Here is a 27002-nt window from a genome sequence, read left to right on the forward strand (position 1 = left end):
GGCCTCTCACTGTTGTGGCCTCTCCCGTTGCGGAGCACAGGCTCCGGACGCGCAGGCTCAGCGGCCATGGCTCACGGGCCCAGCCGCTCCGCAGCATGTGGGATCCTCCCGGACCGGGGCACGAACCCGTGTCCCCTGCATCGGCAGGTGGACTCTTAACCACTGCGCCACCAGAGAAGCCCATCTTTAGATTTATTGATCAAAGGTTGACTTTGTAGAGGCTGTGAACAGAGCTTGGATGTATGAGCCAGAGTATCTACACATATGCATTTGAGGTGCCTCATGGTGTAAGGAAGACTAGGGTGGGAAAAGGAGGGTGATGGGCCAAGGGCAGGGCTCGGGGGCTGGAACTTGTTCATCTTCACTGCCACTCTCTAACGTGGAATGCTGAGGAGTTGTCCAAAAATTCTGTAAATGTTTTTAAATAGTTTATTAGCTTGAAATTACCATTATTTAATTTCAGTGTATGGTATTTTCCTCTTACCTCAGACCCTGAAAATATTTCCAACAGGCCTGTCTGAAATCTCCATATTTTCCTTTCTGCAGTCACAGTGAATATGTCAAGCTTTCCCTTTCTGTCAATAATTGCATTGCAATCATGTCTGTTCTCTAGCCTGCTGTCTGCATTTTGTGAGTTTGATAATGGTCGTGTTTTAAAACTCAGGTGTTTCTTTGGGTCTTCAATTCCTCTTCTATATTATTCTTTTGTTGTTGTTTGTCTGTTTGTTTTATTTGACTGTTTCTATAGCACAAAAAGCACTCAAGGGCAGATTTTCTTCCATTTCTTCCAAAATGAGTCTGTCTTTGGCATAATGTGCTCCTTTGCTTCTTTTCTTTTCTTTTCTTTTCTTGCCACAGTAGCGTTTACAGAGTCACCATGCCAGTTCTTTTTGTCTTGCTTAACTTGAACAGCTCTGCTTCGCACTTCCATTGGGCCTCAAGTAGTGTAGATGACTTTTCCTAACCATGTCCCTAGCATGTCTAAGTATGACTTATCCTCCCAGGCAAGCCCCAGTGTGATGGCTAACTTATTTCATGTTCTCCCTTTGTAGAATAGGTAAATGTTGTGTTCTAGTTCATTCTACTACTGCCATCAGGGGTTTTCCATTGGCCCTTTTTGTGTCATATTATTCCTACAGTTCAGCCCCTTGCTCACTTTTAATTGTTTCACTGTCCTTTCTTCTACAGGCCTGCCCAAAGTCCACAACTTTTTTTCATATTTGACACTATTTGTGAAAACTGGAAGACTTTTATTATTTCATTGGTACCACCCTGAGGCACTAAGACCAGTTTAAAGATCTGTACTGAATCAAGTTAAAACTATATCTCTTTTTCTTTTGGTGGTAGTATTTCAGACAGTGAGTTATGCCTCTTTAGTTTTTTGGTTTCTGCGATTAAGTGTTTTTGCTATTTTTAAATTTTATTTGTTACTGAGGGGGAGGTTCTACTTTACTAAACTTTTTACTATGACCTCACTTTCTGTAAGTAAAAGTGATGCATGCATGCTGCTGAAAAGGTTGAAAACATTAGACAGAGCACAGAAAGTAAGAAAATAAAATAAAAAGTCATTTCGTTTTCATTTTTATTCAGTGCACACCTCCTACCATTGTTTGCTCTTATAACCTAGGAACTTTTCCTTTGTCTTTGTTTCCTAGAGATTCTATTTCTTATCATGATGTCTCAAGGAAGTAGGTTTTGTTCTTTAACTAGTACATGCCAAAACACTTGAAGTTAAGGAAAATGAGCCTAGAAAAAAAAGCATTAATTAGAAAATCATTTATTATGACTTTTCAATGTTAAAACTTCACTTTTCTCCTACTTAAAAAACTCTTATCTCTCTGATATACACATTAATATCCCTGTAGAGTACTCTCCTTATATTTTGGAGAATTGGATTATTACTCTGTTGCTTTTGACAGTTGAATCTAAATGAACTATCTGCATATTGGCACTATTTGCTGAGCAATTTTTTGAAACCGCTTGTAATAAAAAGCCCTTCAGTAACATGCTATGATACCCTCATGTTGCAACCTATTCTGAGGTGGACTGAAATTAAATTTTGTTTACTAATATAAACATTGAAGTTGGGGACTTGATTTACTTTTTAAAAACTAACTCTAATCAGTGGTATATCTGTTAAAATAGCAAATGTATCAAGAACTAGGCAAATCCTCCTCTGCCATAAGATCCTCATGGCACAGGCCTGGGAAGAATGACCCTACATGCACATCTTTCTACACGTAATGGGGCAATGAAAAGGTTGAGAGAAAATGTTTTAAGAGTTAAAATGACCCTGCAGCAAGTAAGATGCCCTAATTTATTGCTTAAGACTAATTCAAGTATTTTAATTTTGAGAACGGTTTGTCCAAATTTTTTTTCAAAGGTGCAAAAAGAGACTCATTCTATGTTGGACTCATGTAATGGCATAGAGTCTGTTATGCCAGGGATCTCAAGATGGTGAGATGTGAGCTGGATAACACCTGTGTACAGATTCGGTTTGACGTGCGTGATCGTTTTTGTGTGTGAGTTTGAAAAATCTGTAAATTTCACATAAAAATCAGTCTTTCTCTCCTCTCTTGAACTCTTTCGAAAGGGGCAAGACAGTGCCCTCTTTGTGTTACCTTTAGGCAATCATGTCCTCTACTGTCCACCGTTAAGTCCCTTCTTTATTGCCGTGTATTCACATACCTTCCCCAGTTAGATTTGACAACTCTGTTTCTGTGGTAATCTGAAAATGCTGTATTACTTTATAAACATTCCTCATATAGTTATATGTAAATGGTTAACACTAGCCTTCTGGAAAAAAGTCTAAATGGCTAGATATTACAAATTACCCAGATTATTTAGTCATCATCCTCTAATTCTTGGATTTTACATGTGAAAATCATGTGTTACAAATCTATATGCATAATACTCCGCAAATTAAATTTTGAAATTTCAGCACATTTTGTTCACACTATCTCATAATTTTGTATTATATGGCATATATATATATATATAGATATAGATATAGATATAGATATATAGTGTGTGTGTGTGTGTGATACGTGGGCCTCTCACTGTTGTGGCCTCTCCTGTTGCGGAGCACAGGCTCCAGACGTGCAGGCTCAGTGGCCATGGCTCACGGGCCCAGTCGCTCCACGGCATGTGGGATCTTCTCGGACCAGGGCACGAACCCGTGTCCCTTGCATCGGCAAGCAGACTCTCAACCACTGCGCCACCAGGGAAGCCCGTATATGGCATATTTTAAAAAATTCTTTTCTTAATGATGTTAAATAGCAGAATTTTTCCCCTTTTCATTAAATTAGAACTCAGTAAAAAAGAAAGTGTCATTTTGAAAGAAGAAACACTATTCCTGGGTTTTATATTAACAATGTAATATGCTAGTTATTTTAAAAATAACAATAGAGAATTTGGCCAAGTACAATAGAATTAGATACAATTGTGGCCACTAGAGGGCTTTGATTTTTTTTTTTATTTTTTTTTTAACCAGTGCAAGCATAACTGTGAAGATAAACAGTGAAGTTTATATGTCAACCAAAGATTAACTAGTTAGTGCCAAAGTTTTAAATGCGGTTATAATATATAAAGTATGCAAGAATCTTATCCAGACTATACATAAAATATATAATTTTTGACATTGTATATCCGTGAAGCACTGTTTCATAATTTAATAAGTGAAAAGTAGTCAATAGTACAAACTCACAGATGGGATAAGTTTTCATATGTTCATTGCCTTAACATTTTTAAGGTGTTAGAAAAATATTCTACATTTTGCTTCTTTTAATACCATATATAGAACATGTGTATCTATAGTACCTTTGCATATCTTTTTGTTAGAACTAAACAGTAGAACTACCTTTTGTTATGAATACTCCATTCTTGTTTGAAAAAAATCATGCTGAAGTCTTTCAGGGACTTTTCAACAAAATGACAGCTGTGAAAGATCAATTTTCAAGTACTAGCAGATTTAAATGGCTGTTGGCTCTCTGTGGTGAAGATTTTCGTTGTTTTTCAAATTATGTGTAAATTTTCTTTTATAAAATATCTCTGGAACCCTATGACAATGAAGACAGATGCTTGAGAAGCCTATTTTAAAAGAATTCCAATTTTTAAATCTCCCCTCTCTCTTTCATCTCATATATTCTGGCTCATTAAATCAGACATGAAGGTCTTATATTTTAAAATGCACCTCCCTTTACTCCATTAAAAATGCAGTAGAACTCAGGCACAGTGGGGAATATTATAATGCTTGCATACCTTTATTAAACCAAGAATAATGTCCCACATGCAGTTGCAATAAGCACACTTCCACCATAATTGAGTTAGACTAGGTATTTTCAAGTTAGGAAAGATATTCCAAAGATGGGCTTTAGAGATTTTCAAATGTTTCCACTAATGCAAAAATATTGTAATGTAACCTTCTCATTTGCATCATTTTCCATAATTTTCCCTATGTTTGCTTATGACAATAATAATCCTTTTTAATGACTTGGTTTATGGCAATGTCTTTCCACTCCCTCAAGTCTCTATAAAATTATAGGTGCTCACGTCACTTTTCTGTTTGAATTTTGCCTATTACTTTCAGGTCAAGGCCAAACTTTTGGTATTTAGCATGGTATTGAAGACCCTTCGGTGTTATAGCACTTCCTCACCTGCATCTCTTTTTCTTTCTGTCTCTATACACTTTCTTCTTTTCCTAGCTTGCCCCTTCATCTATTAAACGTCCCTCAGATGTGCATGCATACACACACACACACACACACACACACACACACACACAGCACACATACACAAACCATACCCCTTTCAGTCTGCCACATTGGATGGCTTTCTGCTGGAAATCTCAATTGATCTTTCAAACCTCCTTTCCTTTCCTTTGCATTTTATTGTGCCTGGAATTATCTTCGAGCTTTTTCTACCTGATCCTTCCAAAGTCCATTAAATACGTTCTATTTCTGATGTTATTCCTCCCTCCCTGGCAGAATTAATTGTTCTTTCCTCTCTCCTTTTAAAACATTTTATATATAGTCATACTCTAGCATGTATCACAGATACTACAGACAATTACTCTCTCTTTCCAATTTTTTTTTAAATTAATTAATAATGTGGGGAACTAATACCAGGAAGGAAGACCCAGTTTCACCATCACACAACTAACGAGAGCCCAAATTATAATTACATCCAAACGCCATACCTTCATATTCAGTTGTGTTATCAATATCAGCATTTCTGGTAATATTACTTTGAAGGTTTGATAAATGCTATTATTTCTGTAATTATATGTTTGAGATATCAAGAAAGGAGTAATAGAGTTTTTCTGATGTTTTTGTCAAGTAATTTAATGTTCACATAGATTCTAAGATAACTTAGACAAATGATAGTCTAATTTACTAAATTCCTCTTCCTTTACGTTATATAATAAACATTTAACTCACTATCTGAGAAAAAGTAAAAACATATGTCAAAATGTCATTTTAATGTTTAAATATTTAAATATTTCATTAGTGATATGGATAGATGAAATGCTTTACAATTGTATTTTAATATATCATTTCAATGTCTTCCCTCTAACAGAAAATATCTTGTATTTTTAAGATATGTGTGTGTGTGTATATATATATATATATATATACATACACACACGCAGAGATTAGAAATCTCATGAACATAGTTTATTTACAACCGAAATTCATCACCTCAAAAGTTCACAAACAAGCACCAAACCATAAGCAATAGGGACCTAATGTAAAAATATTTTGTTATAGTATTGTTCCTTTTATTTATTTATGTTGATTTATTCATTTAATATATATTTCTGTTTCAGATGTAATGGAACAGGATACCCTGCCCTCTGGGCGCTTACATTTTCACCAACGAGTCTGATGTTAAAGAGCTAATTACACTATCAGTCACTAGTGCGGTTCATGCTGTGAAGCACAGGTGCAGGAGCTCTAGGGCTGTGTTGCAGGACTTCAGGGCAATCGGGAAGCTTTCCTTGAAGAGGAGAAATGTGGGTGAATTTTTGAAGAATAGGTCAATGTGTGTGTGTGTGTGTGTGTGTGTGTGTGTGTGTGTGTGTGTTTTGTGGGAACAGTAAGGAGTAACCAGGACTGGGTAGAGGATGACTTATACAAAGACCCAGAGACGGGAGCTTAGCATCTTCTAAGCACAGGAAGAAATGAAAAGAGCAGAGTGAGGGGAAGTGGCACAAGGGCAAGCTGATGTACAAAGCAGGACCCGTATCTTAGGAGGATTGTGATTTTATAAATATTTGGTCTTTATCTTAGAGCAATAGGAAACCACTTAAGGTTTAATAATTTATGTTATACGTACAGATTTAAGGAAAGCTCTGTCTGGCTGCAATGCAAAGACTGGATTAAATGGAAGAGAGAGTGGATTGAATAGAGGTTGTTCTTACAACCTTACTCATGATGCTTACAGAATATTTTTTATTGAGCTAGTTTACCATCAGTAGGGAAGGTAATACACAACCTGAGGTTTATTTATCTACACTTGTTTTGTTTTTTTGTTTTTGTTTGTTTGTTTGTTTGTTTGCGGTATGCGGGCCTCTCACTGCTGTGGCCTCTCCCATTGCGGGGCACAGGCTCCGGACGCGCAGGCTCAGCGGCCATGGCTCACGGGCCCAGCCGCTCAGCAGCATGTGGAATCTTCCCAGACCGGGGCCCAAACCCATGTCCCCTGCATCGGCAGGGGGACTCTCAACCACTGCGCCACCAGGGAAGCCCCTCATCTACACTTTTTAACATGCAGAAAGTTATTAGAGTTTGAGAGCTATAAGCTTGTGTTAAAGTTTACAGGTCCATTATTGTGAGTTACAGTCTCCTCCTGGACATTGTTAACATAATGGAATCATTTTGATGTGTATACTCACAAATTGCAAGTGAATGAGTCTTTTAAATCTGTTAAGCTGCTTATAGCAATTGTGATGAGGGAGGTTTCCTTTTCCACACTTTACAGGAAGCCTTAGTATAAGCATGTTTGTTATGAAGACAGAAATTAAAGTTAGCAATGGCATTTCAACCACTATAATGTGTGAATAATGTTTGTTACAGGGGAAAGAAAAGTCATAAGTACTCACTTACTAAAACTGACATGCAAGTAAAAGTGGGACTTACATGAAGTGATCATCACTTGTAATACTGATACATTTTACCTCTATGGAGCTGAGCTGTGCAATAGCACTTTATCCCTTAGTACTCAATTGTCTTATGTTTATTTTATACAGTAAGCATTTGGGCATATGACATTAGAAACGGTGTGTGAAAATTTGGGGGATTTCTACTTCCTCCAAGAGTACCTCAAAAATGCTTACAGTTCGATGAGGAACTGATTTAAATTAAACCAGTTACTTTTGTTTTATAAGTTAAAAAAATTAAACACCTTGATTTTGCAAATGGTAGAGTTACAAATTTTGGATCATTTAGTGCTGTAAATAACATAAACTGTTGATACTTGTATAATTTTCCAAGGTTGCCAAGGCCCATGAACCTTTTTGGACAAATCATATCTATAATTTTATATTTAGACCTGGTCTTCCTAAATACTATTCATTCCATGGCTATAAAACAATTTAACTTAAAAAGAAATTACCTACTAAAGCATGTATGTCCATCTTCATTCTCTATCAAAGCACTAACTTTATGCATTTTTTTGGTTGGTGCCACAAATCCAAAGCTTTTGGGAACCAATCTTCAAAAGTGCAACTGGTGTAGAAACTCCTAAACATGCCCTGCAGGGCTCCCCACAACCTGGCCTCTGTCTGCCTTTTCAGCCTTGTCTCTTATTCATGTGCCTTATGCTACTTTATCCTTTACCAACATATAAAAAATTATATTTCATACCTTTATGCCACTTCACATGCTATTCCTTCTGCCAAGAAATGCCTTTTCCTCCAGGTTTCATTTTATCATTCAAGACATCTCTCATTTTCACCTGATTTGAAACTATCTCTGGCCAATGCTACCAACTGACCTGCTTGGAAAGAATAAATCACCCCTTTCTCTGCTCTCCTATGCTTGTCAATCCTTTTACCACTACACATGGTACACTGTGTGGTAATTATTAGTTTGCATGGGGAAGGACTGTATCTAGTTCATGGTTTTTTTCTTTGATTTTTTGGGAGAGTATCATTTCAACTATTATCAGGCAGGTATTTGCACATTCATCTCTATCTCCAAATCAAATTCTACATAAGGATGTATAAAATTCACCTTCTCTATCATCTCCATCCTATGTCTAGGCCTATTCCCTGGCGATAACCCCTTTTAACATTTGCTTTTGTTTTTCAGGTAGTCAGCTGTCTAAACAATATGCTCAAACACTTTTTTTAAACTGCAAACCATGTCATTTGACTCATCTTTATGGAAGATGAAGAATTAGTCTTTTTTGCTTTTGCCATATGTTGAGAAGAAAAATCAGTAACCAGCATCTTAATAGTAACAGTAGAATGAAACACTGATAATGAACTCATAAAGAAATAAATTTAAACCTATATTTCTAAATTTGAACCTTTCAAAAGAGAATTCAAGATTCAAATGGTTTCTCTTTTTACACACATTATACTCATCACCCACAGTTCAATAGTTCACTTCTTTTCCCTATCCCTAATGTGTGACAACTTTCCAGTTGTATGATCTATTGAATGTAATTCGTTATTTTTTCTTGGAGAATTCTGATTTCCTGTTTTAGCTTAGAATAATTGCTTTGGGGACTCAAGTAAGTTGTCATTCTTAAATTCTTTTGTTTTCATATTCTGTGTTAATTACAATGGTTTTTGCTTTCTGTGCCTTCCTTCTTTCTTGGATTCCATTTTACTGAGCTACAGAATATCCTTAACTTTTAAAGAACAGATACAGGAGAAGTAAATTATCTTTGTCCTTAATATCTACGAATATTTTAGTTTTTCATTACAATAAATTGTTAAATTAGTCAGGTATAGAATTGGGGTTAAAATTACTTTGCCAGAGAACTTTTGAAGTTACTGGTAAAATGACTTTCATCATCCATTCATACATAAGATGCTGTGATGATTATTTAATTTTCACTTCTTTCTGAGTTTTCTTTGTTTGTTTGGTAAATGATTGACTTTGTTTTCATTTTCATTCATCCTGATTAACACTCAGTTGACTGTTTCCCTCTGAAGCTCCATTTGTATTGTCAACTGTGGAATTTTCTCTTTATTTTTTTTTTTTGGATTATTGGAATCCCACATTTTTATCTTTTTTCCCCATTTTTTTCTGGAACTTCTCAGTCAGTCATTAAAGCTCCAGGATTGATTTTCTTGCTTTCCCTGCCTTTAAATTTTTTCTTGTATTTTCCTTTTTATTTTATTATTTTTTAATTGTTTTATTTATTTATTTTTGGCTGTGTTGGGTCTTCGTTGCGGCACGCGGGCTTCCTCTAGTTGTGGCGAGTGTGGGCTACTCTTTGTTGTGGTACGTGGGCTACTCATTGTAGTGGCTTCTCTTGTTGTGGAACACAGGCTCTAGGTGGGTGGGCTTCAGTAGTTGTGGCACGTGGACTGAGTAGTTGTGGCTCACAGGCTCAGTAGTTGTGGTGCACAGGCTTAGTTGCTCCACAGCATGTGGGATCTTCCTGGACCAGGGCTTGAACCCATGTCCCCTGCATTGGCAGGAGGATTCTTAAACACTGAGCCACGAGGGAAGTCCCTATTTTCCTTCTTAAAGAAAATAATTTTGCTTTATGATTAGGAATATTTCTTAGATTTTTTTTCTTTTCTTTAAAAATAATCTTTTTAAATTTAGTATTTATGTTTTATACTTCAAATATTTTTCTTTCTTGATGTCTGTTCTTTTATAACAGTGCATTATTTTATAGCTGCAATACATTCTGAAACTTCTCCAAGTACATTAATTGGAATTACTACAAAGTTCTCTTACTTTACTAATAATGACAGCTTTGCCTTCAATATTGATCTTTTCATTTATCTTGGTCCTTCTATTTTGTGATGTTGTTTACCCTCAAATATCTCTTGATCTTCAAACATATTCATATTATAAAGATGTTTTAACAACCTCTTCTACATATAGGGAAAAGGAGGATGCTGATTGAAAATTCTGAATGTGTCAGATGGGCATGAAGTACTTCAGAAGACAAGCTAGCTGCTCTTGCCCCATTTCTACCACCTTCCCAATGGAAAAACATAATAATAATGAGGGAGGAGAGCTTTGTTTTGAGATCCTACCAACCGCACTCAGTGCCGCCTTCTTATCCAGAGACATGTTCAGATTCTTTACAGCAAGAATTTCAGTGTACCTTAAGGGTGTGAGCTCTTAGCATGTTGCCAGTCTTGTTGCACCATTTGACACAATTTTTTTCCATTGTGAAACATAGTCACTCAACAACTTCACACCCTAATTTTGCATTACCTCTCACTTCTACTCTCTCTCTATTCCACTTTCAAGTTTGGAATCCTTCTGGGACTCCATAAGTACTTTGACCACCTTTTCATTAATTCACCCATGTATTTATAAAACTCTCTGGGTCAGCTTATACCACACTTTGAGAAGATACTCTGAATTTATTACTGTATTTATTTCTTTACTCTCATTTAGATATGATTTGGGGAGGAAGGCACTAAATACACATGATCAGTCTCTATTAAACTGGAAGCCTTATTTTTTTAATCCTCAGTGTCTCATACAATAACAGATTAATAACATTCGCACAATAAATATTTGTCAAACCCAACTGAACACACAGAAAAATAAGAAAAATTACATTGTAGTTTTAGCTTATTTTATACTGATCAGGCTTGGCTATGAATTATGGTTATTGTTTATTTTTCAATCTAGTTTACTTTCAGAGAACAGGGTGTAAATTGCCACTTAAATGAATATTACAAAAGCAAACAACAAAACACCTTCAAAACATATACTGTATTCTGTTTCAAAAAATGATTCAAATAATTTTTCAGTAAGAATTTTTAAGCAAGTTTATAACCTTCATATTTATTTCCCAACAAGGATGATTAAAGGTATACCAGTGTGTTTGTGTGTGTGTGTGTGTGTGTGTGTGTGTGTTCTGTATGTGTGTTTTAGTCTCTATTTCAGAGGATGCTAATTGCCTTGGAATGTCCTTTCTCCCTTCTTATTTTGAGGAATAACCATAGCTTTTCACTGAGCACGTTGGACCCCAGATAAAAGCGTACATTTCCCAGTCTCCTCCACTTAAGCAACTTACTATTGGCTGGTCAAACATAAGCAAATAAAATGTATTACTCCTGAAACATCTCTTTAAAAAGGAGTAGGTGTGCGTTCCCCACTGTTCTTCATCCTTTCCCTTGAAATACATATGCGAAGGCCGGCCCTCCAGCTATGAACTTGGACTTAAAAATAGACACCAAACCCTAGGGATAGCAGAACAGAAAGTTGGAGAGAGCCTGGGTCTCTGGCAGCTTCAAGATAGTGCCTTATTTATCGTGGATTGCTTCCACTATCTATGTTATATACTCTATCAAATACACCAAGGACAAGGAGAATAAATAAACATTAGATAATACAACTCTGTTATTATCGTGTCTGGGATATTGTGATTGGTCAGGTCTCTAAGAAACAAAAATATTGTTAAGGAAGTGGCAGTTGCTGTAGAAACCCAAAGACAGCTTTGGGAACTCAAGGCAATTCTAGTCATTCCTTGGAAAGCAAGCATTTAGCGCTCACCACCTGAGCAACTCTTTCATATTGGTCACTGGACCTTTTCAGAAAAAAAAAAATTTTTTTTTTTAAACAAATGTCAAAGCAGAATTAACCAAATTGTGGAATAGTTTAAATGTTTTCCACTTATTACATTGTTTTTAGCACAAGTGTAATTAAATATAGTTCTCCCATTCACAAAATAATTACAAGAGTTATTTATACATATTAATTCATATTTAGTACATCACTAGTACTGTGGTCTAGCAGTGGAATACAGAGTTGTATAGTACATAATGAACAACTTATTTCCTGTCAATAGATCAACCAGGTGATAGATAGATAAAATATATATAGATAAATACAAGTATAGATTTTAAAATTTTTATATTATGTCAAAAATGGAGGGCTTCCCTGGTGGCGCAGTGGTTAAGAATCCTCCTGCCAATGTAGAGGACATGGGTTCGATCCCTGGTCCGGGAAGATCCCACATGCTACAGAGCAACTAAGCCCATACACCACAACTACTGAGCCTGAGCTCTAGAGCCCTCAGCCACAACTACTGAGCCTGCGTGCTATAACTACTGAAACCCACACGCCTAGAGCCCTTGCTCTGCAACAAGAGAAGCCACTGCAATGAGAAGCCCGTGCACCGCACGAAGAGTAGCCCCCACTCACCACAACTAGAGGAAGCCCGCACACAGCAATGAAGACCCAACACAGCCACAAATAAAAACAAATAAATAAATAAATTTATTTAAAAAAAGTAGAAGTGAAGCTCTTGGGTCAGCCTGCATTCGGCCATGGACCATGGTCTGACAGCTAGTTCACCCATTGCTCTCATTCATTTCCCTTTCTTTTTACTGCTGATGCCACACATTTAAATTGTGGTTGTTTTTATGAATAAATATTAAATATAGAAGAACTCATAATTTGGTGCATATTTAAGTTGGAGTTAAATTCCTCCTTTCCTTTCATTAAGTTTGTAATTCTTAATGAAATTCTTGAAGTTGTGATTTGTTACTGAGAAGGCCCTAGAGAAAGATGCACTCAAATTGAAAAAGGGTTTTGTTTTTAAGGCCATTGAGCTATATATTTTGTGGCTTTTAATTGAAATATGTAGGATTTAGGAAAGATCTCAATACATTTAGGGCTATACTGATGAATATTTAAAGATAAATATGTAATTCAACCATCTTAGTTGTTTTGGAGAGTGACTGAAATGTTCCCTGTGTCACGCTGTGGAGCTAGGCTTTCAGAGTCAGATAACATAGGCAGAGAGTTCGCTAAGCCTCACTAACTCTTTATGGCTGCCTTCCTTTTTTTCTATTTCATTCTTTCCTGTGTGCCTTTCTGGACAGCCCAGAATTGGTGACATTGGAAACCTTGAAAATCAGACCCAAGATGGGAAAGCTGGGGAGAGATGGAAGTGAGGGCAAGAAATGACTTTTCTCAGAGGTTCTACCTTTATCCAGTTTATTTACTCAGCATTTTATTATTGAATATCCACTGTGTACAATCACTGTACTCTCTGCCAGGAGTACAAAGATGGAAATATGTGCTTACACGGTCTGAGGGAAACACACAGGTATAGACAATTCTGATATATAGAAGCAACTGTAATAATAAAATGGCAAAATCCAGTGAGAGCATAAGAAAAGGAGCTCCTAATGTTTTTATTTATTTATTTTTTAATTTTAGGTAAATCTGTTCATCCTAAATTTCACTCTAATGCCAACCCTGAAACCTTGAAGTATCTTTATTTTTATTCTTTGCAGTTTAACATTTACAGAAGTAGTATAAGCTGCATTTTGTATTCCCACAAATTACCTAGATCATTTAGTCAGTTAATTTCTTCCAAATCTGCTTCCTTTTTATGAAAATATTTAGGGATATTTTCCAATATGAAAACCTTAAGCTCATGTGATCCCTGAGCCACAATTATCAGTATTCCTAATTATTCCACAATCTAACCATAGCTTCCTTGTATGTGAGGCTAAGGAAAACCTCCTGGAATCACTGAACGCATTATCCTTTCTTTACATATCCCTTTGTTTCACTCCCATTGGCACATTCTCCGTAGATCTGAGTAGCCACAATTACTTAGAAAGATGACTAAATTTCAAGTTTGAGATAACACATTTCTCCTTTGCTCCTGATGTTAGGTGTGGATGTTCTTAGACTTTTGATTGATGTCATGCTGTCCTCTCACCTCCAAATATGTGCAAACAATGTGTCCCTCTAGTCCTACTTTCTTTCATTTTGCTTTCCCCTTAATTCCATCATGCCTGTGGTCATAATTCCTTTAGTTGCAATATGATACTGTGAAATCGTTTCAGCAAAACATAGAAGTGTAATTTCAAGGAATACAGTGTATTCCTTGTATGGTTAATTTACTCATCTCTCACTTGGCTGCAATATCCTCTAACTCAACAAGCAAATAAACTGCAGCAGCTTTCAATGTGTTCTCCACATGGCAGCTGTTAAGAAATTCTCCTTTTATTTCTTTCTAACTTTATTTAAGTAGTGATATTTATTTTATTTTCGAATTATAAAAGATTTTACACATGACATAAAATAAATACTGTATCAAATATAACCCGAACTTAACAAATGTTAACACTTTATCATAATTACTTTATATCAAGTTTTAAAAGAAATAAAATATTTCATCTATATAGCTGATGCCTTCTGACAGTCTTTCCCCTTCCTCCTTGCCTAAACTTAATGTCTATCATTTATTTTCATGTTGTATAAACTAAAACATCTGTGCTTCTACATATAAACAATACATACATATTGGATACATATAGAGATACATATTTTTAAACTTTTATGTTCAACTGAAGATTTTTGAGATTTATCCCTGTTGATAAATATAGCTGTAGTTACTTCATTTGAACTAGTTTGTATTTACATACATGACTTACTAGTAGATATTTAGGTTGTTTCCAGTTTTTTGCTATGGCAAAACAACACCAAAAAAAAAAAAACCTAAAAGAAACATCCTTGTGCTGTTTCAACCCTGTGCACATCTCTTAGAATTTCTCCAGAACACTCTAGGCTTTGTTCCTAAAATACCTGTAGGGTAGGGTAGGGTAAGCACCTTATACAATTTATAAGATATTGTCCAAAAATTTCCCAACACACTGAATTTACATTTGCACTGGCAATGTACAGAGTTCCCATTTACCCACCTCATCACCAACAAGTAGAACTATCAGGCTGGTTCATTTTTCCTAAACTACTCAGAATGAAATACTTTCTCACTTTTCTTCAGTTTGCACTACGTTGATTACTAGTGTGATTGAGTATATGATTTTTGGAAATTCGGAGCATCCCTTATGTGAATTACTTCTTTATAACTTTTATCCCATTGTTTGAGCGTGTATGTGTGTGTGTGTGTGTGTGTGTGTGTGTGTGTACATGAACTTTCAATTTTTGTTTCATTCATTTTTTTTCACCTGTTTGTATTGATACAATACTATTTGATTAAAACAGATTTCAGGGTTTTTTGCTCAGTATTAGTATAGCTGCATCAGTTTTCATTTGGTTATTTGCCTGCTGTATCTTATTTCTTTCACTCTGTATTCAATCCTTCTGTGTCCCTTCTTGAATAAATTATTTTAATCTATTTATACTTGTTTTGATTATTAATATTATTATTTTTTAAGTTTGGTTTTTTAAACTATCATGTGGGTTTGTTTCTATTTAGTATGCTTTTTTGGTTGTTTTCTTATTTTCTGCCATTTTTAGATTTGCCAAAATTCCCTTACTCACTTTTTAATCCTTATTTCGAAAGTTGTAAGTTTGTCTATTACTTCAGTAGTTGCCGTACAATTTTTCCCATGCATTCTTAACTTAATGAAGCCTAAAGCTAACCAGTGTCAGATAGATATGATATGATTCCTTACACACACACACACACACAAATTCAGTGACCTTTACATGAAAAATTAGTATGTGCAAATGTCCTGGGACAGGAAGCTGACTGGCAATTATGAGGGTCTGAAAGAAGACTGGAGAGGTTTGAGAACAGAAAGGAAAAGGGAATCTTAATAGATTTGAATATGGAGGGTCACTTAGGAGTGCTGTCTTGTACTGGCTAAAAAGGGCCAATTGTTTTATTTTCAGAAATCCTGTGAGCCAATTGTGAAATAACTATTATTGAAAACAAAAGTATATAAACCTATATTAAGTGGATTACATTAAAAAGAAAGATTTTTTTCTAATTATTCCTAGTCATTCCTAATTACTTTACTACATTTTAATATTTATCTGTACTCCTGAGTTTATGTCTATTCTACTGGTATGGTGGAAATACTTTATAATGATGCACCCCTGCAGGTTTCTTCCCAATTTCACATTTAGTGATGTTGCCTTTACTCAATTGAAGTCAACCATGGCAGGAGTTTACACCATGGAAACTGGCAAACTCTTCAAATCAGGACTCACTCACACCTCTAAGAACCCGTTATTAAACACTTATCAGAACAACACTGAGTGAGACTAGTGTGAACCAATCACATAAGACACTCATGTAGAAGAAGTAAAATCTCTGAGTCCTCTCTAACTTCTTGTTGGTAATGATATTTTCATTTTGAGCCCAATTGTGCCACCATGTGTCAAAGAGCCAACTTCACAGTTGAACAAACTTAGGCCTGAATAAGAGAGGAGGGAAAAGTCTACGTATGGAAACGTGAGATGAGGGGACTCATTCCATTGAAAAATAAATTACTTTTAAAGTAATCCATAACTTTTCTTTCCTCCTGTAGGCATACTAGTACATGTATGGTAGCCATGAGAATAGCCTCTAAGATCTCTGACTGCAGGGAGTGTAAATGATAGAGGGTCAACTTCTGGGTTCTGAAATTGAGCATTTGCCCTGAGGTCAAGCTTCCCACAAGTTGCCCCAGATAATGACTTAACAGGGCAGAGACACTAAGCAACCCTGTTAGAAGAGGTGCCAGATTCAACCAGAAGTTAGAGAGGACTCAGAGATGTTACTTCCTCCACATGAGTGTCTTATGTGATTGATTGGTTCACACTAGTACCATGAGAGCTAGGTCTTCAGTTTTAGCTCCTAAATCCATTCATTTCTCTCCATCTTCCTTTCTTTGATCCTAGTCTGAGCCACTATTACTTACCATGGGAGCCACCCAGAGTCACCCTGCCTTGCCTAAATTTATTGAATGAAAACATTAAGAACACTGGAATACACCACTCAGTATTAGTCAAGGTTCCCATAACAGATTATAGCGAGACAGGAAGATATTGTTTGTAGTATATTTTGCTTCGGGTCATTCTTCAACACAATTACCTTGTCCTTTCCACCAGGTGGTTGACCAGATTGATACCCTGACTTCTGACCTACAGCTGGAGGATGAGATGACCGACAGCTCCAAAACGGACACCCTGAATAGTAGCTCAAGTGGGACAACAGCCTCCAGCATAGAGAAGATCAAAGTGCAGGCCAACGCCCCCCTCATTAAACCCCCAGCCCACCCGTCTGCTATCCTCACCGTCCTGAGAAAGCCAAACCCTCCCCCTCCCCCTCCACGGTTGACACCTGTGAAGTGTGAAGACCCGCAAAGAGTGGTGTCCACTGTCAATCCGGTAAAGACCAATGGCACCCTTCTGCGAAACAGAGGCTTCCCAGGGGCACCAAACAAAATTCCAAACGGAGACGTTTGCTGCAAACCCAGCAGTAACTTGGACAAGGCTCCAGTGCAGCCTCTGATGCACAGACCTGAAAAAGACAGGTGCCCCCAAGCAGGGCCTCGGGAGCGAGTTCGGTTTAATGAAAAAGTCCAGTACCATGGCTATTGTCCTGACTGTGACACCCGGCATCACATAAAAAATAGGGAGGTCCACTCACACAGCGAACCTGTCCACCCACCAGGAAAGCTTCCTCCCCATGGCCCTGCCCAGCCTTCTCCCCCTCACCTCCCTCCTTTTCCACTAGAAAATGGGGGGCTGGGAATAAGCCACAGTAACAGCTTCCCCCCACTCAGACCTGCACCTGTGCCTCCTCCCACTGCACCAAAACCACAGAAGACGATCTTGAGGAAATCAACCACTACAACAGTGTGATGTATGCCATTTAAAAAAACTTTTTTGTTTTTTTTAACTCTTATATTATAAACACAAAATAATACGTAATGAGCACTTTCTACTCAAGCAATAAAAAGCCCAAATATATTTATCCTGCATTCAGCAGAGTGGCATAAAAAATCACCGGGTAAGTATGCAGTATGTTGTTTATGTCCTGGCTATACATTGTTTAAAAGTTACATCATGAAACCACAGAATAACGGAATAGCTGAATATATTGTTTTTTCAATTGACCTGTGTCAAACTGTGACCTGTAGATTTCAAATATTTTGATTTACCATAAGAGATGGGATTAGATTCATTTTATTCATGCCTAACTCATCTATGCATTAAGAACATGCCGTACTCTGACCTAATGCTTTTTAATAAGAAATTTTAATACTGAAAGACTATTTTATTATTTTTTCTAAAGATGTTTGTCACTAGTTTTGCATTATTAAATGCTGAGGATAATACCAGAACATTTATTTTCTATACTATACAATTATATGTTCACCTATATATGTAATGAAAGATTTTGGTCTGTGGAAATATCATATGTCAATAAACAATGGTAAATAATGGCAAAACCAAATGTTCCTCAGAATTAAAATGAAGCAGTGGTTCATTTAGTTCCACGTTAGTTTACATCAAAATGGAGAGCAGCTCTGACAGAGTTTGGAGATCACAGTGAGTATATGTCAGAATTTTTCAAATTAAATATCATAATCCAGATTCTCAATAGAACTGTAAATATTTTCATATGATTTGCCTCCATTTTGGTACCTCAGGGATGACCTGTTGCAGGCCAACCCCTTTAGGTCCTCCCCACTCTCAGCATGCCTCCAGGTCAATGCATAAACCAGCTCATTGAAGCTGTAGGATGACTTTGCTCCTGCATCAGCAAGCTCTCTGCCTTCTTGAGGGATTCCCCCATTTACAGGAGAATCCTAGAGGAAAATAAAGATGTTTATGGAACAGGATATTTTTAGCATTCGCCTTAAGCTGATCCTCCCTCAGAGCTGAAATATGCCAGGGTTTTTGTTATTCTATAGAAGGAAGAGAGGAAATCCTTTCCTCCTAACATCCAATAAATGTGCTTCTCTTTAGTCTAATTTGCCAACTAAAGTCACACTTACCCATGGACAAAAGTTCACTTCCTAACTACCATGATTTGGACTGATCCTATGATTTGCCCTGGAGTTAGAAATGAGTTTACTCCCTTAGATTCATGATGACAGGTAAATGCCTGAGCAAAATGTGGTCATTAAGTGGCAGGAGTAGAAGAAGTCATCTTTGGTGGAGATTTGATTATTATGCAACTTAAAAAAGAATACTGTAATACTTTTGAATATTTGGCTTTTGATCGTAAAAACTTGAACTTTTGCTACTACAGGAAAGTAGTCTTCAATCATATTTCTTTGTTGCCTTTTTCATGTTATAGCATCATAATTTGGAGTACTGTTTTTGAACAGCTTCCTATTTAAAATGCTAATATATTTTAGGCATAATTCCCTAAAGAATATAGGTTTATTTTTTAAAGGAACAATCAAATGAGTAAAAATAGTGACGTCACGTTGAAAATGTACTCAACATGATTTTTGTTCTGTGTGTGTTGGACATGAAGATAATGCAAGCAGAATAAATCCAACTTTTCAGAAAGTTACAAAAGGCAAGACCAATAATCAAAGGCCAGAATCTAAAGTTTATTAACTATATGATCAGTATGTTTAATAGATGTGAGCCAGGTAAATAAATAATTGACATTGAATACCAAAATAACACATATATTCTTAACATTGTAATATGTTCATTTAGTCTTGATATAAATAAACCCAGGATTTTATCACCTTTCTAGATTTAAATATTTACATCCTTTCAAATATCCATCCAGTGTGAGGCCTTTTGATATTATAAAGTCTTTGAAGACATGAAGTTTTTTCCCTTCAGCCCATCTTTCTTTCACAGCCAATTACTGTGACCTAATAATTACATTATAGTGTGAGACTTTGACCTTGTTGATGTCTGGGAACCAACCTGGACCTCAAAGTAGAGCTTACTAACAGCCACATATCATCCACTGAGCAGATAACTCATTTGTAATAAAGCAAGTTGAATAAGTTGGATGATTTAAGCTGGTTGATTAAGGATATTTGAGCCAGATGCCTACACACAACCTCTGAGGTTCAAATCCATTTCTCTTCCTCAAATTATAGATGGAGTTACCCCATGAAAGACCATCTTTTTATGTTTGATTAGTGACATATGCCAAAACCACAACACCTGTTTTTATTTAACACATTTATAAGTAACTGTTGGCCTATAAAGCTGAGTTAAATCTCAACATAAAGAAGTTATAGTTATTGACCTTCTTCTCTTATTACAGTTTATTTATTACATAGTCAACATTAAATGTTAGATTACAGCAGTGTTGGGACATTCCTTTTAGTTTATTTGCTCCATATGTTCCTTTTTTTTTTTTTTAACTAATGTATAGAATATATTGGGCCAATAGGTTTTTTTGCCCGATAATTCTGCAACATTCATTGGTAGTCATGTCTCTAAATATATATAAACTTGTAAAACATGGAAACCAGTTAACATAGAGTGTCATAATATTTGCCTGGAAACTTGTAATTAAAGCGTCATAAGTGGCAGTGCGGTTTTTGTAATCAGCCAACATTGCTTTCAAAATTTAAATTCTGAAATGCAAGCTCTGCACATCATGCATTAAATCATCATAAAACATGGTCTATATTTTCTCTTCATGAAGATACCAAAGCAGAAATGCTTTTTTCAAATCTTTAAGGGCAGGTTCTTTTTTCACAACATGGCTTTAACTCTTTTATTCACACATAGAGTAGTGTACCAAAAAGCTGGCCTCAATACTCCTTTGAAGGTGATGTTTCTACAAAATGTAAAATGGTAGTACTGCTATGAAAACATCTATTCCTAGTGAAAGGTAGAATATAGTTCAAAAAACTGTATCCATTAATTAAATTGAAATAAGAAAAATTTTCTCTTGTTATTTTATTTTTTTATCGTTTTTAATTTTTATTATTTTTTTAAATATCTTTATTGAAGTATAATTGCTTTACAATGGTGTGTTAGTTTCTGCTTTATAACAAAGTAAGTCAATTATACATATATTCCCATATCTCTTCCCTCTTGCGTCTCCCTCCCTCCCACCCTCCCTATCCCACCCCTCTAGGTGGTCACAAAGCACCGAGCTGATCTCCCTGTGCTATGTGGCTGCTTCCCACTAGCTATCTATTTTATGTTTGATCAGTGTATATATGTTTGGTAGGTCTCACTTTGTCCCAGCTTACCCTTCCCCCTCCCCATATCCTCAAGTCCATTCTCTAGTAGGTCTGTGTCTTTATTCCCGTCTTGCCCCTAGGTTCTTCATGACCATTTTTTTTTAGTTTCCATATATATGTGTTAGCATACGGTATTTGTTTTTCTCTTTCTGACTTACTTCACTCTGTATGACAGACTCTAGGTCCATCCACCTCACTACAAATAACTCAGTTTCATTTCTTTTTATGGCTGAGTAATATTCCATTTTATATACGTGCCACATCTTCTTTATCCATTCATCTGTTGATGAACACTTAGGTTGCTTCCCATTTTTGTGATGGGAGGTTATTGTATCTCCACTGATGAAAGGCAAAAAGAAAATAAAATTGACCAAAGTTCTCTTCCATCTCTCAGTGGTTTTAGGAGTCATAAAGGGAAATAAAACTGATATATTTTTTAGGCCATGCTGAAGCTAAATATAAAATATCTGCTCAAAAATACAGGGCATGCGAGAAGAGACATTCCCCACTCTTCAATTTGATAATATATTCATACCTCTTCTCATTAGTTTAATAGTAGTCTATGAAAAAAATGTCTGCTATTAACTGAAGTGATTTAATTAACCTAAAAATTCTTGTTTGAATTATGCCCACATCTAACTATTTAATGAATAAAGGAATAAGGCACTGTATTATATGGCTTTCTTTGGGCAGATCAGTAGTTCCTTTTAACATGACCAAGAACAGCAGCTACACAGTCTCTGAAACTATGCAAGGCCTTTTATCTACAGGTTCTAATTATAGCTCTTTTTGGATGTTCTGTGAAGAAAAGGCTGAGTAGTTCCACATGTAATTGCACTGGGAATGGTGTAATCAAGTCATGAATCACTGCCTTGACTGAATTTTTTCCCACGGGATATATGCAATAATGCAATGTTTTTGTGATTGTCCTGATTCAGTTTTTTCTGCAGTTTCTCTGTTGGTAGCACATTTTGCTGTAATGTACACTCAAATTTGTAGCAAAATATTGCATTGTTGTGCATTGGTACATACAGATGATTTCTAAGTGAGGAAATGATTTATGAACAATAAAATTCTGTATCACATATTTAAGTGCACAGAATCTGACAATTACTAGATAGCAAAATCACATGACATTTTCTAGGAACTGTGACACTGTATTCAGATTTTTAGACTAAACATTTTTGAATTTTAGAGTTGTGTAAATTGCCTGATTCTGAAATAATGACAGATGTGAGACTACCATTAGGGCAGGCAGCAGTGTTGAACATAAAACTGCATTAGCCGTATTTGAGTGGAACATCAGTTATGTAGGGTGTCGTTTCATTGAAAGCACTTGGATTTATCCATCTGGTCTTTTTTGAAAAACCTAAAGAAGGTCTGCAAATAACCCTCTCTTTAAAATGTAGTTAAATCAACAATGGATATAGAATTATGTGAAGGTCAAGCGAAAATACGTAGGAAATATTGCTTATGATTTATGACTTCTAGACTGATCAACGATAGGTAAACTAATATGTTAACTGCTTTCTGAAATTTTACATACATTATTTTTTTCTGAGTCTCATATGAATGTATAAAATAGATATTATTATCCTTATTTACAAGTGAAGAAATCCAGGACCTCAGTTTCAGTGTTTTGCCAAAACTGACCCCTTAGTAAGTGGCTGGCATTTTAGTGCCAGCAGGACTTCCCATACTTTTTTTGCCCACAGCATCACCATTTAATTGTGTTCTTCATAGCTCTGAACTTTGCAATTTTTCCTCTTTGTTCTGAGGAGTTATTTTGACAGAAGGGGTTACCTAATGTTATTTTGACATTCTCAATATGTTTGATCTTTGCAGAATGTGAGAGGGATTTCAGGCAATTTCACTACCGTCAAAAATGAATGAGCTATTGAATAATGCAAGCCTCATTTTGTCATGTATTATACCAGAGGCTTTACCTTTCCGGTAAAACCTTTTCTCTTAAGTTCAAAGGCTGTCTATTATTTTGGATTTTTTTCCCTGAGAAGTTCTGATTCCACAGTATTAATGCCACTTGAAACTAACTGTGTCATTTGTATTACTGGTATTTCATTTGTGAGTTTCATGTGTCTAAGGTTGACCCCTACAGCTAAAAATAGCAATAGATCCACTCTGTGGAACCACCAAAGAACCAGTGCATTAGAGCTCTAATAAAAGCATTTCCATCCTTTTGTTATTAGACTATAGATATGATTTTTCCACTATTTGATAATGTAGTTGTCAATTCTCCTCACCACCAAAGGGAATTTGGACCAGCTAAATAAAACAATGTGTGTGCCCTTGGGTAGGTTAGAGTTGATGTTGACAATATATTATATCTAACACTTATCAAGGGCTTGCATTGTGTCCTTCTTCTATGTGTTTTGTATGTGTTATTTTTCCCTCATAACATTTTTCCCTCCTAACAACACAATGTCTTAGACCCTATTATTATCCATATCTTACAAATGAGGAAACTATCTCACTGCTGTTCAAGGTCATAGAGCCAGGAAGTGGTCAAGCCAGGATTTTAAGGCAGGCAGTCAGCCTCCACAGCCCACGTTCTCCACCACCTTTCAGAACTGCCCAAAGCACGGCCCCTGCATTGTGCACAGGTCATCTGTAGAGCTTACAGTCATTTCACTGAAACTTGCTTGAAAGTTGTTGGAAGATATAAGAACATAAGTCAAGATAGACTAGTTCATAAGACTAGTTCATGCTGTGGTAGCAAACAACTCTAGTATCTCAGAGGCATCCGAGTTATTTCTCATTCATTCAAAGTTCACCCTGAGTCCAGGAGATTCTCTAGGGCAGGTGTACCTCAGGCAGTCATTCATCGATCCAGGCTGTGTTGAATGTGTGGCTCCACCACCCGGTCATGCATCCTCTTCCAAAACCACCACAACAGAAGAAGGGAGACTGGAGAATCTTAGCTGTGCTTTTTCCTCAGTCCTTGTTCGTGTCATTGGCCAACACTAGTGATGTGGCCCTTCCTGTTGTCCCCATGTGCTCAAGAAAGGGAAGGAGATCCACATATAGGTGAGGACCGATCATGCCAACCATGGTTTCCAAAGGAGTAATTTTTTGGCATGTGTATAATTTGAATATATTATAGACCTCATTTTCTTTCCTTTTCATATTATTTGATGTTTGTTTAATCTAACCATAAATTGTGATGCCATCTTAGTTTAAACAAAGATGGAGAGACAAGAAGTGAAACTAACAACAGCCTTGCTTAAAACTTTATTGGAGGGAATTGACAGCATTTATGAAGATGAGGGATGAATTTTATCACAGCCATTAGCTACCATATTTGAATTCTGTCTGAGATTACTCACCAACCTACATTTTTTAGTTAAGCATTTGAGAATTGCATACTAAATTTTCTTTAGTTAAATTTTTGAATAAAGACTTTTTCAGTAAATTAAGTTATTATATAAATAATTATCCCCATAAGGATAGATAAACCTTATTTGATACTTATTTATCCCAAATAATCAAAATATATGAAACTCTACTACAGAAATTTGTCATTGATAATGTAAATTATAACATGTGTTTATAATATTAATTATAGGGCAGTATATTAAGATAAAAGTGTAAGTTTGAAACCAGAAGGCCTGGATTTGAGTTTCAGTTTTCCCATCTCCCATGTGTTCTTGGTCAAGTTGCTTAACCAGGTCTGAGGCTTGCTTTCAAATGACGATAATGGTGCCACTCTTTTCTACCTAATAGAGTTCTTGAGTCATTAATTTCGTTCCTGGGTGTATTCTGGGCTCACCCAATCCTCCTTTACAAAGTAAGGGGCGAGAAGATTAAGACCAGCAGAAGGATGCTGCTATTTCACAAACCCCAAGTGAATGTCTACAGCATCAGGATCATAAGCTTCCGCTCTTCTTCGGCAGCAGTGTTGAAAGGTAAAATGGATGAGGCAACGCCAATAGGCAGTTTTAGGATTCAAGAAGTCTGTAACCTTCAGCACAATTGAATAGGCAAAATCACCAAATCATTCCACCTTATTCTTTGCATAGGTCAGAAACACCTCCCAAACTCTTCCTCTAGGTTGGAACTAAGTAAATTATGTATGGCAGCATAGCTAATTACTATTTACTCTATGTCTTGTTTTAAATTCCATTATGTTATTTGTATGGGATGAAAGCTCTGCTGACACAGAATGAGTTACACACAAAGTTCAGTCATAGCTTCTGCTTTATTTGCTCAAACTCCCACTATTTTTCAGCTCATGTCTCTCTTCTGGACACAAAAATATAAGTGATGTGCATTTCCCCTGCCTTATTTTGTCTAAACCTTCATGAGGTACTCACTCCCCAAACTGCCTGGTTTCGCACGTTTTATTTCTCCTAGAGTAACATTAACATTGATACACTAGCCATACCCCAATAGCACCCAATTTCCTAACATTTTTTTCTCTGTGTTTCTCCTCTAAAGGATACCACCTTCCAAAATGTTGTTATAAGGCCCTAATGATTTAATGAATGTGAAAATACTTTGCTGACAGTAAAACCTCACACAAATGCAGGCACTGTTATCAATTTATAGTACTTCTTACCAAATTACCATGTTCCTTTTTAATCTGGTGGGTTGATTTGTCTTTGCCTAGGTTGATGCTAATGATATTTTATTCATCTCATTTATAAAGTAATTATTTTACATCAATTTTTATAGTTACTAATATCAAGTAAGCCTAATGATTTTCTTAGAACCTTGTCAGTTCACATGTAGAACTCTCATTATTGATTTATTAGATTTTGTGAATTAGTAAGCCAGAAAATGAACATGATAGATATTCAAGGTGACTACAACAGAGAACACAGTTTATTAAACTGTTTTGACAAGTATAGCTTAATTTTAATTATTTATAGTAATATGTAATAACAGCGCATGAGTAAATTCATTTAGAATATAATTTGTCAAACTAAAGTCTAATACCACTGAGCTTTTATAACTCCTAAAAATGGTCAAATAAGAGATTAAATCATCATTTGTTTGAAAGAGGAATGTCTGTGTTTGTGATTAAAAATATAATTTGTCAGTGATATTAGCAAAATTTGACAAAGCGTTAACTCTTATTTTGCTTTAAACAGTCTATGATATACCTGAGGACATGTTTCAGTGAGGTACCTTCCAAAAGGACCAAGAACTAAAAGTTCTTTGATCACAGTGATTTATGGCTTAAGTATAAGTAAATAAATATCGCTAATAGTCCAAAATTATCATCTGAAACTATTACTTTCTAACAATTCAAACTGCTCTTTAGGACAAAAATTGAATATTTGGATTTATTTTACTTATTTTTTCCAAAACTTCATAGTTGTATCAAGTAATGACTGCATTTTGCTTGATATTTGAAGTACACTACTGATGTTCTGGGGTTTTTTTAATAGATATTTTTTTTCTGAGTGGATTTATTATCAGTATTACAGAGAATATTAAAAAGAGCTCCTCTATACAACTTCCCAATAGACCTTCTGATCATCAAAGCTCCCATTTTCAGCCGGATTTAACTTCTGCTTCTCCCTCGTTCCTTTTATTTTATTTTTTTTTAATGTTGAGCCTTCTTTTAATTAATTAATTTTTATTTTTGGCTGTGTTGGGTCTTTGTTTCTGTGCAAGGGCTTTCTCTAGTTGTGGCAAGCGGGGGCCACTCTTCATCGCGGTGCACGGGCCTCTCACTGTCGTGGCCTCTCTTGTTGAGAAGCACAGGCTCCAGAGGTGCAGGCTCAGTAGTTGTGGCTCACGGGCCTAGTTGCTCCGCGGCAAGTGGGATCTTCCCAGACCAGGGCTCGAACCCGTGTCTCCTGCATTAGCAGGCAGGTTCTCAACCACTGCGCCACCAGGGAAGCCCTCCCTTGTTCCTTTTATCCAAGTAATTTGAATTTTTTGC

The 27002-nt window shown here is 36.1% G+C and overlaps 1 protein-coding gene across 4 annotated transcripts in view; it reads left to right on the top strand.

Annotated features, from left to right (window-relative positions):
* PRR16 (proline rich 16) overlaps positions 1 to 27002 on the top strand; it is a 269296-nt gene that overhangs the window by 150956 nt on the left and 91338 nt on the right. For 2 of the 4 annotated variants that reach the window (XM_067731526.1, XM_067731527.1), the window contains exon 3: positions 17016 to 18366. In XM_067731526.1, coding sequence (XP_067587627.1) covers positions 17016 to 17771 — 756 coding nt within the window. In that variant the 3' untranslated portion in view covers positions 17772 to 18366. Of the gene's footprint in view, positions 1 to 17015; positions 18367 to 27002 lie in introns of those variants that run through there. The other 2 variants (XR_010942072.1, XM_067731525.1) reach the window with 2 other exon arrangements.

The sequence above is a fragment of the Pseudorca crassidens genome, chromosome 3, assembly GCF_039906515.1.
Source record: "Pseudorca crassidens isolate mPseCra1 chromosome 3, mPseCra1.hap1, whole genome shotgun sequence".
Taxonomy (NCBI): Eukaryota; Metazoa; Chordata; class Mammalia; order Artiodactyla; family Delphinidae; genus Pseudorca; species Pseudorca crassidens.